Source organism: Kryptolebias marmoratus, linkage group LG16 (assembly GCF_001649575.2).
Source record: "Kryptolebias marmoratus isolate JLee-2015 linkage group LG16, ASM164957v2, whole genome shotgun sequence".
NCBI classification, from domain to species: Eukaryota; Metazoa; Chordata; class Actinopteri; order Cyprinodontiformes; family Rivulidae; genus Kryptolebias; species Kryptolebias marmoratus.
The window spans coordinates 253846-265968 of NC_051445.1; the positions used below are offsets into that span (position 1 = coordinate 253846).

Here is a 12123-nt window from a genome sequence, read left to right on the forward strand (position 1 = left end):
AACAGTCCAGATCAGTCTGACTGAAGCCAAGAGTCCATCCTGCAGACTGGACCGGACCGGACCGGACCAGCCTGTGAGCAGAACCTGGAGCAGAGAACTGAACCCAGAGCAGCTGAAGCAGAGGGGACAGGTCAGGACGTTTTCTGTGGTTCCTCAGAAGGTTCTGCTCTCCCTGCGGAACAAACCTCCATATTTTAAACTTTTGTCATTTTGATATTCCAGACTTTTCCAGACTCTGTGGGACCCGTTTCAAGTCTGACTGCAGACTCCTCTCTGCACGTCCTCTTTCTGTCCAGAGTCCTGGGGGGCCGGATGCAGGCCTCGACCCCCCTCCTTCTGCAGTTGCAACAGAGGAGAGTCAGGATGAAACCACCGGGGTCAGCAGGTCCAAGATCTGCTGATGGAGACAAACGGACATCTGCAACACTTTCACTTCTCCGTCTGCAGCTTCCTGCAGGAGGACGAGGATTTCATCAGAGACCGGAGCCAGGACCCGAGTCCGGAACCAGGACCGCAACGGCACAGAGAGACCCGAGTCCGGAACCAGGACCGCAACGACACACCGAGACCAGAGTCCGGAACCAAGACCACAACGGCACACCGAGACCAGAGTGCGGAACCAAGACCACAACGGCACACCGAGACAAGAGTCCGGAACCAAGACCGCAACGACACACCAAGGCCCGAGTCCGGAACCAGGACTGCAACGACACACCGAGTCCGGAACCAGAACCGCAACGACACACCAAGACCAGAGTCCTTTAAATTACCTTAAAGGATAAAATACTAAGACTCCATATTCTAGTTTAGTTTGATAGAAAAAAAGAAGCTAAAATCAGTTTTTATTTGAGACAGATTTGGTTCCAAAAAGAGCCCAAATCATCACTCCTCCTCCACCGTGCCTGACAGCACGAGGTGTCTGGCCTGATAAGATGCATTTCCACTAAAGCTACAGAAACTGTATTAAATGTTAGTAATTCTGACAAGTTAAACGTTCTGAAGTATCCTGTTGGAAAGAAACAGTTTTGTTTTGATGCAAACAGACAAAAATTTTTAACAGGAATTTTTTAAAGAAATAAAACTAAAGTAGGAAAGTCTTTGCATGCGTCTCAAATCCTGTGTGATTAAATGTATTTGTAGTTTACTGTATTTTAGGATGGTGGTGATATTTACAAATATCTTCTAAAGACATTCAGAAAAACTTAAACCAGCCAAGAGCTGAAACTGTCCTACAGCCTTGGCTTGTTGTGGAATAAATAATCCAAGTCACGCTTGATGTAATGAGCTGACAGGAACCCGGAGCAGGGAGGATGAACCTAACTGGGTGGAGAATTCAGGGAAGTTTGAGTCCGAGTCGACCACAGAGAGCAGCAGTTAGGAAAACATCAGTGACTCACAGAACAAAAGTAAAAAGTCACGCATGACGAGAAAAGCAGAAGCTGAACTCCCTTCTGTGTTTTAGTTCTGCTCCGACACACAAACCCGCTGCTGGGAGTTTACACCGTTCCTGAGGAGAGGAGGTCTGCCACGAGGCGTTCAAATGCAGCAGGAAAAAAGAGTGGACCAATCAGAGGGACTCTCACACACCTGGACCTGCTCACGGTGACAGAACAACCAGAGAGAGGACAGAACCAGGAACTGAGTTCATAAAGCTACAAGAGGCTAAACGTTAGCTAAAAGCTAGAAGAGGCTAAATGTTAGCTAATAGCTAAAAGAGGCTAAACGTTAGCTAAAAGCTAGAAGAGGCTAAACGTTAGCTAATAGCTAAAAGAGGCTAAACGTTAGCTAAAAGCTACAAGAGGCTAAACGTTAGCTAACAGCTACAAGAGGCTAAACGTTAGCTAAAAGCTACAAGAGGCTAAACATTAGCTAAAAGCAGCAGAAAGTTAGCCAACAGTCAAACATTAGCTGAACGTGTCCTAAGGAGACACAGCAGCTGAAGGAAGAGACGCTCCTGAGTTTCTGTGGCAGATATCTGTAAATAAAGGTAAATATTTCAAAATAAAAGTCACAGCAGCCATCAGCTGAATGAGCTGAAGACTGAGACAGAGGAGCCGAGGACCAAGGGACGGATCAGGAGGACAGATGAGCGTCTGCAGGTAAATGATGACATCATCGGCTTCTTTCCTCGCAGCTGTCTGTCCAAAGTAAACCTGGGTGGGATTAGTTCTGTTTGGTTCTGATCCGACCTTTGGATCCACCTCCCAAGATCCTTCAGCCGGATTTCCTCTGAGACAAACTGAGAAACTCAAGCTGCAACTCTTTTTAGAACAAAATGAAAATAAACAACGGAAACCTGAAGTCCTAAACCCCGATCAGGACCTGAAGACGGCGGGTCTCACCACTTCCAGGACTTTCAAACAGCAGCGGGTTCTATCCAGGAGGTCCGACGGAACCTGGAGGAACGAGGATTTTGGGTTCGGAGCCGTTGTTGGGGAGTAAACATCGTTGGCCATGATGGACCTGAGGGACAAAGAGACAAACGTCAGAGTCCACAGAGGACGGATCAGAGACATCTTTACACCTGATCTGAGGCCGGCGGACCCAACAAAACCGCTTCAGAACCGCTCTAAATGTTCCTGAGACCGACAACCGCAGTCTGAGGCCCGACCCGGTCCCGGTCCCGGTCCCAGACCTGAGACCCGACCCGATCCCAGAACTGAGACCCGACCCGACCCGGTCCCAGACCTGAGACCCGACCCGATCCCAGACCTGAGGCCCGACCCGATCCCAGACCTGAGGCCCGACCCGGTCCCGGTCCTGACTGACCCGGTCCCAGACCTGAGGCTCGACCCGGTCCCGGTCCCAGACCTGAGACCCGACCCGACCCGACCCGATCCCAGACCTGAGACCTGACCCGATCCCAGACCTGAGGCCTGACCCGATCCCAGACCTGAGGCCCGACCCGATCCCAGACCTGAGGCCCGACTCGGTCCCGGTCCTGACTGACCCGGTCCCAGACCTGAGGCTCGACCCGGTCCCGGTCCTGACTGACCCAGTCCCAGACCTGAGGCCTGACCTGGTCCCGGTCCTGACTGACCCAGTCCCAGACCTGAGGCTCAACCCGGCCCCGGTCCTGACTGACCCAGTCTCAGTCCTAGTCCTATTGGCTCAGTGGGCTGTCAATCAAAAGCTAAGGCTGCTTTAATCTCAAATGTTCTGATGGTTTCCATGGAAACCAGACTGCAGGGAACCTGAGGATCCTCAGGCGGGTTTTCTTTGGGTCTGAAACTTTTACTCATCCTGTCGGGAACTTTGGAACAAAAGATTGTTTTAGTTGTAAAGAAAACAGCAGAGTTCACCAGACGGCAGCAGGTGGAGCAGAACCTGTAGCTCGTTCAGAACAACATCAACTGATCAAAAATCCACCAGAAAAGAAAAAAAAAAGAATTTAATGATTTATTTGTTCGTCAGTGGGGAGGATTCAAACAGGAGACACATTAAAAGCTAAAAATGAAGAAACAATATTCACAAGTTTCTGATATATTTAAAGTTAATAATACAAACTGAATAAAAACACAGATTATACAACATTACTGGAATAAGATAACCTTTTTATAACCTTATATAAAACATAAACCAGATAAATTCTACATATTGTTTTGGTGTAAGAGGGATTTTTTGTTTTGTTTTCTTTGTCACTGAAAGTGAAACTGAGCAGATTTATTCTTATTTAAATAAAGTGAAGAACCCCCTGCTAACACTTGACTCAGGAATAATTCAGATTTCTGTTCACTGAAACATTTTAAAGGTTAAAAAGTGTTCCAGTGAAATCAGCCACCAGACTTCACCCAGAAAAATGTTTATTTTAACATTACCTGTTTGTAGAGGCTTCTAAAAACAACACAAACAGGGAATAAATAAGTATTATAAACCCACGTATGTTCTAATTAATCCGGCATATTTTAATTCAGCAGAAAAAAGGTTTTAAAGCTTGTTTTGTTGAAAAGGATGGAGAAAAAACCGACTGGAAGCGCGTTTCAACCAACAGCGGAAACGTGGACCGCGTCGGAGTGCCGAAAAGACCTTTTATTAAATACAAGTACTTAGTTTAACACAAACTAAAAAGGGTTTATTAATTATACCATGTTTAGAAGACAATTCACGAGTTTTAAAAGCAATTCTTGTTATTAACGCGAAACAAAGTCTTCTTCTTCTTCGGGGACCTGAAACCAACTAAAATCTCTGAAATGTTCCCCCAGAAACAGGAAGTTCTAATAAAACACAAAGTGACTAAAAGCCGGAAGTTAAAGTCAGAAACTCACCGATCAGATGGGTCTCTGTTCGGAGGAAAAGAAGGTTTTCAGGTAAAGGTGTTCACAACAGCGACTGCGTTTTGTTTCTCTGCAACTTCCGTGTTTCAGGTTTGATTCTTTCTGAGTCATGCTGCAAACAACACGGCGCACTTCCTGTCAGGACCTTCAAAATAAAAGCACCAAGACGCAGAAAATTACAACTTTTTTCCTCCATACCAAAGAGGATAAATATAAGTTTTATTGATAAGATGTTGTTTTTCCTCAGACACAGAAATCCACTTTAATAAATATTAAAGATAAATAATAAACAGCTTCAGGAACTTTCAGAAAACAAACAAACATGATGACGTTATTTCTGTTTGAAACAAACAACAGAAACTAAATCTGTCTTTGAGTTTTTTTCCTTTGGTTCAGATTCACACAAGTCTGATTTTAGAACAATTTGGAATAAAAAAGGCACCAAAACTGGAAGATTTAAAGTATTTATTTAATTAAATAATTTAACATAAAAACATCAACAACAAAAGAACTTGAACTTTGAACCCCGAGAGCCCTCAGGGCTCTGAGCTGAGCTGTCCTCAGTCTTCCTTCCATCACCTGATGACATCACACCCCGCCTCCACTGAGCACAGCGTTCAGTGGTCACACTGGTTTTCATTTCATTTCATTTCATTTCATTTCATTTTATTTTATCTCTGTTGGAGTTTCAGTTTGGGATGTTTTTTCCTGCAGCAGCTCTCAGGTTCTCCTGCTCGGCCTGCAGGAGGCGCTGCTGCCTGCAGAGCTCTCCTCCACCTCCATCCTCCATCCTCCTCCTCCATCCTCCCTCCTCCTCCTCCATCCTCCCTCCTCCTCCCCCTCCTCCTCCTACTCCATCCTCCCTCCTNCTCTCACACAGTCAAAATGGATGCAGCCAAGTCATCCTGCTCAACATTAAAGCTGAATGAATGAAAAGGAGCACCCCTCCTCCTCCTCCCTCCTCCTCCTCCTCCTCCCCCGCTGTGGTTCCGAGGCTTCCCCCGGTATAAAGCCGTGAGAGGCGGTTGGAGGCTGTAGAGGCTCTCCAGCAGCCACAGGAGGAGAAAGAGGAGGAGGAGGAGGATGAAGTTGGGTTCCTATCTTCTCGGAGCTGATCTCAGATCAGTGCACCTGAGCTGAACCTGGAAACTTTTGGATGTTTTCTTCATGTGAGCAGGTGAAAGCAGGTAAAAGTCTGAACTCTTCCTCTCTTCAAACTCCGTCACGTTCTCGAATTCTTAAAACCTAAATGTGGTTCTGTTTGTTTTGTCTCTTCATTTTCTGAAGCCTGAAACGTTCTGCTGCTCAGCTGAACACAGATTTTAACTCAGATGGTCAATAATTTGACTGTTTCTGTTTAATTAAATGTTCAGTTTTTCATGAAGGATTAAAATATCAGCAGGTTTTGTTTTTATGGAAGGTTGATCAAATCTGCCTGAATTTGTCTTTAAGCTTCATGGATTTCATTTCTCTCTGAAAACTGATTGATTAGTGATGAATTATTGATACCAGTCTGTGTGTGCGCGCGTGTGTGTGTGTGTGTGTGTGTGTGTGTTTGTGTGTGTGTGTGTGGGGGGGCTTGGTTGATTAGAAGCTTTTAGTTTGATGTACTTCTTGCTGCTGTTTTCTGTCTCTGATCAATAAGATAAATTGTTGTAAATGTGAGGAAACACTGATGATGATGATGATGATGATGAAGATGATGAAGATGATGAAGATGACGAAGAACACCTTCAGCTTCAAATTGAGACAAACAGCCAGTTTAACTCGATCTAAAACACGTTAATATTAACAGTTATTTGTTGACATTTTGATTTGAAATATTTTTTTTGATAAAAAGGAGGAAAAAATAAATCAAAGAAACAAAAATCCGAAATTAAATCAACATTAAAATAAAGAAACATTCTGCTTTGGATCTGAAGTTTTCCATCTTTGTTTTAGTTTTTAAATTCTTTAAACTAATTTCATGATATTTTCCTTTTTATCTTTGAACTGTTTTAAAGTTTAGCTGTTTATACAACTGGTTTTATTTTGCTGCTCAGATCTGATTTTCAGGTTTTAGTTTTGTAATCTCTCCTCCTCCACACAGCTTCAAATAAAAGTTTTATTTCTATTCTAAATGAAATGGAGCTGACGGTTCTCAGCTGGACACAGACAGCTGGTTCTGGAAGCAGAACTGGGCCCTGGACAGTTTGTTCACGTTTTACAGCTCTGCCAGCGACTGTTCTGGGATCAGTTTGATGGGAGAGAACAGCTTCAACAGGTTTCAGGAGCATCCACCTGCTGAGCTGATCTCAGGTCAGAGCAGAAGCTTCAGACATGATGAGAAACATTTACCCAGATCTGCAGAAACTGTTTCAGTTTTACTTCTGTTCTCAAATGTTCCTTTAAATCAGCTGATCTTCAGACAGAAACATTTAGCTGCAGTTTAGTTTTCACCTTAAAGCCACTCATTGCAAAGTAACAACAACAACAACAACAACAACAATAATAATAATAATGATAAAACTGGTCAGTAGATTAAATTATTTGTGCTGCAGTCACTCTGGAGGTGGGTGTATTTTAAGCGTGAACACTCTCCATATTTGATCGTAATATTCGACCCCACCTCTAAACATCAGCTTCATCACCTGCTTCTCACATGTTCTCATTTTAAACACAACAACAAACCGTTTAAAGGCAGAGAAATCTCTGCAGCACTTTATGGTTTAGGATTAAAAAAATAATTATATTCCTTCATTTTTATCGACCCAGTGGATCAACATGGAGGATCACCGTTTCCACTTAATAATCCTTTCAAAATAAACTACGATGGCAGTTGTTTGTTTGTTTTCAGGAGGGTGTTGTGTTGAAAATAGCACCGTCAACAACAGAAAAAGATGTCTGTGATGCATTAACTGACAGGATCCTTCCTGATCAGTTCTCCATGTTTGCACGAATCCTGATCTGTCAGTCAGCGCTGACACGAGAGGATTTAACCATTCAGAGAAAATAATTAGAGCATAAAAAGTGTGAGAAATAAAGCAGGTGCTCCTGAAGACCTGTCAGATAAATCTATCTGCAAATATTAAGCAGAACAGCAGCTTTTATTGGACCTTTGTGCTCAGCATGTTTCAGTCATTGATAGAAGGTTAAAACCTGCAGGAACAACTCCTGAAGCTTCATTTTTATAAAACCGTTGGTTAAGAAGAAAAGAGTTGATCCTCTTCAGTAATTTGATTAATATTTGTAGAAAGTAAAGACTTGAAATGGAAAAAGATAAAATTATGAATCAGATCTGGTGAATTTTAGTATTTAATGTTTATTATTATTCCCTCCACTGATTGGAAACAGGCAACATTAAAACCTGATCCTGGGTTTTTAAAGTGCAGATCTGTGGTTTGGTTCTGAAAAATCTTCTTCACTCTTCCTCCCGACAGCCTGTGTTACCTGAGCTGAGGAAGACGAAGAGGAAGAGGAGGATAGCTTACATTTCCACAAATCTGGATCTGCAGCGGCGCTCCGTTAATCAGATGAGGCCGAGTGCTGCTGATGGGAGAATGGAGGGAGGAGATGAAGTGATTGGTTGTTGTCGGAGGTGCAGATAGGATCGCAGCAGCTTCCTGTCGGGTTTTATCACAGGTGGAGCCGATCAGCCTCTGAAAAGGTTCAAACTCTTTTCCAGTCTTTTTACGTTGAACTATTCAACCTGCTTCTAATTAAGCTGCTAATTAACAGACAGACATCTGATTGCTGCTAAAGCTTCATGGTGTGTCAATCAGAACAACCAAGGACAGCAACAGTCAGAGAAATGGCCATCGATAACCCTGATGGAGCTGGGAGACAGAGGAGAAGCTGCTCAGAGCTACCTACCACCTGTCATCCTGCTGAGAACACCATCCCTACAGTGAAGCACGGTGGTGGCAGTGCCAGCTGATGGGGCATTAATGGGGAAACTGCTCAGAGGTAATAGAAAGATGGATGGAGGACATGACCCTAAAAACTCTGCAGAAGAAACAAGGAGAACCAGGTCAAGGTCCAGGAGGGGTCCATTCCAGACCTCCGTCCATCTGGGCTTCCCGGGGGAGGTTGAATACTTATGCATCCCCCTGTGAAATCAAAACCTGACAGGAAAACACACTGAGCACCGTGACCCGACAGAAACATGGATCAGAGGGGCCTTGGCTCAACTTCCTGTGAGAAATCTGGACTTCCTGCTTTTTCCTCCCAATGCTAACCTGCTAATGCTAACCTGCTAATGCTAAACTGCTGACTCTAACCTGCTAACGCTAACCTGCTACCATCCTGAGATTTAAAGCTCTTAAAGTGTTTCGGGACCCGATCTGGACTGAAGAAACAGCGTTTATAGACCATCTTTGAAGGAAAGGCTTCATGTTTAGTTGTTGAAACAGAGAAAACATTTTTAAACGTCTCTTTATTTTGGACAACAGTGTTTTTTTAAACAGTAGACTTTAACACAGAAACTGAAGGATTTCAGGGAACCTTTTGGTGACAGTCTGTATTCACAGTCCTCAGAGAAGAGTTAGTCTGTGTTTCTGGATAAGAACGCATCTTTCTGTGTCAGATAGAACACGTTCTCTGCAGGTATTTAATGATTTCAGCAGGAGCGACTCACTTATTACAGGCAGATGAATTCATCAAGCCAACATGATGTGGAGGCTTTTCCTGCTCAGGATAATTACATTGTTCCACAGGAATCTGCGATGTTTCATCAAATACACTTAAATACAATGAATGAATTAACTGACAGCAGGGGTCTCATATTAATCTGTCATTTCATTTAATTAGACCTTTTCTGGCTGATGTTTGCATCCGTTCTCACTGACAGGAAACCTTTCCAGGTAATTACAAAATGGAAATCAGTCGGTAAATGATGACAGTGAGGCGGCTCGCTCTGATAAAGTTTTCCTGCCTGTTAATAATCAGAACCACCTGAAACTTAAAGCAGCTCTTATTGAAGTCTGACTGGAGGAAAGAGACACACATTAAACCTGAAGCTTTCGATTTTCTAAGAGAAACAAGAAACTCCTGATTGGACGGTGAGAAGCAGAACAAAACAAGCTTCATCTGATCCATTTTTGGTTCCCAGCATGAAGTCAAAGGAACCAGTGGTCGGCCCGGTTCAGCACCTTAACCTTCAAATCTGTCCACTGTCTTCTGCAGAACTCTGATCCGTATTTGGTCCTCTCTGCGGACTTCCTGTCCCGCCTCTGATCCGTATTTGGTCCTCTCTGCGGACTTCCTGTCCCGCCTCTGATCCGTATTTGGTCCTCTCTGCGGACTTCCTGTCCCGCCTCTGATCCGTATTTGGTCCTCTCTGCGGACTTCCTGTCCCGCCTCTGATCCGTATTTGGTCCTCTCTGCGGACTTCCTGTCCCGCCTCTGATCCGTATTTGGTCCTCTCTGCGGACTTCCTGTCCCGCCTCTGATCCGTATTTGGTCCTCTCTGCGGACTTCCTGTCCCGCCTCTGATCCGTATTTGGTCCTCTCTGCGGACTTCCTGTCCCGCCTCTGATCCGTATTTGGTCCTCTCTGCGGACTTCCTGTCCCGCCTCTGATCCGTATTTGGTCCTCTCTGCGGACTTCCTGTCCCGCCTCTGATCCGTATTTGGTCCTCTCTGCGGACTTCCTGTCCCGCCTCTGATCCGTATTTGGTCCTCTCTGCGGACTTCCTGTCCCGCCTCTGATCCGTATTTGGTCCTCTCTGCGGACTTCCTGTCCCGCCTCTGATCCGTATTTGGTCCTCTCTGCGGACTTCCTGTCCCGCCTCTGATCCGTATTTGGTCCTCTCTGCGGACTTCCTGTCCCGCCTCTGATCCGTATTTGGTCCTCTCTGCGGACTTCCTGTCCCGCCTCTGATCCGTATTTGGTCCTCTCTGCGGACTTCCTGTCCCGCCTCTGATCCGTATTTGGTCCTCTCTGCGGACTTCCTGTCCCGCCTCTGATCCGTATTTGGTTCTCTCTGCGGACTTCCTGCCCTGCCTCTGATCCGTATTTGGTTCTCTCTGCAGACTTCCTGTCCCGCCTCCACCATGAGTGACATCTACGAGTCGGCGGCCCACTCCCTGGGCCTCTTCAGCAGCCCGTGTCTCACCAAAGTGGAGCTGAGACTCACCTGCAAAGGGATCTCGGACCGAGACGCCCTGTCCAAACCGGACCCCTGCATCATCCTGAAAATGCAGTCGCACGGGCAGTGGATGGAGGTGGGTCTCCATGGCAACCGTTCTGACCTTTCAGTTGGGTTCTCCTTGTTGTCCTGAAGGTTTCTCAGTCTTCTTCTTTATTAGCTTCAGGTTTTTCAGATGATTTGTTAAAATGAGTGTTTTCCTGTATTTAATGAAAGATTCTGTTTCGATGTAGTTTTGGTTTGTCTGCAGACAGAAACAGCCGAAACTCATCATCAGCTGATGAGTGGATGGAGATGAAGTGGGCTTTATTTATTCATGATGTTTGTCTCATCAGTACAGTAACTTTGGTGAAACTCATTTTGCAGACTTTGTGTTTGTCCTGTTGTTCTGTTGATGCTGCTGTTATGAAGCTTAAAGAGAACTGACCTGAGATCTGTGGTCAGCATCCTTCCTGCTGAACATCAACCCACCTTCTGATCATTCTCTGGATGTTTAAAGCTTTTCCCTGTGAATCTCTGAAATATCTCAGGAACGTTGGGATGATGTGTGGTTTTGGTTTAAATAATTTTCCTTTTGTTCCTGCTTCCTGTGACTTTCTCCTCTGTTATCTTGTGTTTGAACTGAGAACATCATTTCTACAGAAAACATCTGTTTGTTTACTTCACTGTTTTCCTAAATTAAAACTGAACCAATCTGGTTAATAACGTATTTCTTTTGAAACAAAAAGTCTGCCTTATGGAGTTGATTTCATGTTTCTGCAGAGTAACAGTGGGTTTGTTTCCTGAAGGTAAATGGATCAGAGCGTTGGTATCGATCCAGTCTGTGGTTCATGATCAGTTTCTGTCACATTACTGTCACCGCCACTGATTTAAAGGATGTTGATGGTTTTTAAGCTGCAGAAAACATCCGTCTGTAGCTGCAGGATCACGTCCCTCTGCTGACTGTTTCATTTCCCTCTGAATAGAAACCAAAAGCTGGACTTCAGGAGCCTCAGAGTTTTATTCCATTTCTGGTTTGATTTCAGTTTTAAGGATTAGTTTCTGTATTTCAGGCTTCAACACGTCCCAGACAAAAAAAGCAATAAATAAATAACATTTGGCAGAACTGGTGAAGGGTACCGACACAACTCCAGCATCCGTCATGTTTTTTTTCTTTTAAAGCCAACAGGAGTTTGTTTTTCATTTGCAGACTCTTATTTATGACATTTACTTTGAAAGTCCAGATTAAAATCTCTTCCTGTTTAATCTTTTAGTTAAACACTAAATTTTACAGAGGCTTTTATTCTCTGATGGATGAACAGAACAAAGAAGAATCTGCTGAATAAATGAAGACCTGCTGCTGATTCTGAGGAGCGGAGGAAGGAGGAGCAGCACACAGCAGCACTCTTTATCAGACAGGCATACAGAAACTGAGCCTCAGACAAACAGCCTCTGAGTGAAAACTATCCATCGGATCAGAACTTCTTGACCCGCGAGCAGCAGAAGGTTCTGATGGTCCCACAGGTTCGGGTTGATGGCTCTACAGGGTTTATGGAGGAGGAGCCTTCACTTCCTGTTTGAAGCTCAGATCCAATGGAAGTCAATGAGAGTTTGGCTGTGTGACCTCTGACCTTTGAGAGGAAACCATCAATCCTTCAGCAGAGAGACACACTGGGTGGAAAGAGACAGAAACACCAAACAGGACCGGGTTTAGAGCTCCAACAGGACCGGGTTTAGAGCTCC

The 12123-nt window shown here is 44.5% G+C and overlaps 2 protein-coding genes across 2 annotated transcripts in view; one reads left to right on the forward strand and one right to left on the reverse strand.

Annotated features, from left to right (window-relative positions):
• The window catches only part of cmtm6 (CKLF-like MARVEL transmembrane domain containing 6), a 7679-nt gene extending 3287 nt beyond the window's left edge, over positions 1-4392 (reverse strand). The window contains exons 1-2 of the mRNA XM_037980469.1: positions 4266-4392; positions 2343-2463 (exon numbers count right to left, since the gene is read on the reverse strand). Coding sequence (XP_037836397.1) covers positions 2343-2456 — 114 coding nt within the window. The 5' untranslated portion in view covers positions 2457-2463; positions 4266-4392. The remainder of the gene's footprint in view (positions 1-2342; positions 2464-4265) is intronic.
• A 908-nt stretch (positions 4393-5300) lies between these two features.
• Positions 5301-12123, forward strand: part of cpne4a (copine IVa) — a 35083-nt gene continuing 28260 nt past the window's right edge. Inside the window, exons 1-2 of the mRNA XM_037980499.1 lie at positions 5301-5461; positions 10286-10477. Of these exons, the coding sequence (XP_037836427.1) occupies positions 10307-10477 (171 nt within the window). The 5' untranslated portion in view covers positions 5301-5461; positions 10286-10306. The remainder of the gene's footprint in view (positions 5462-10285; positions 10478-12123) is intronic.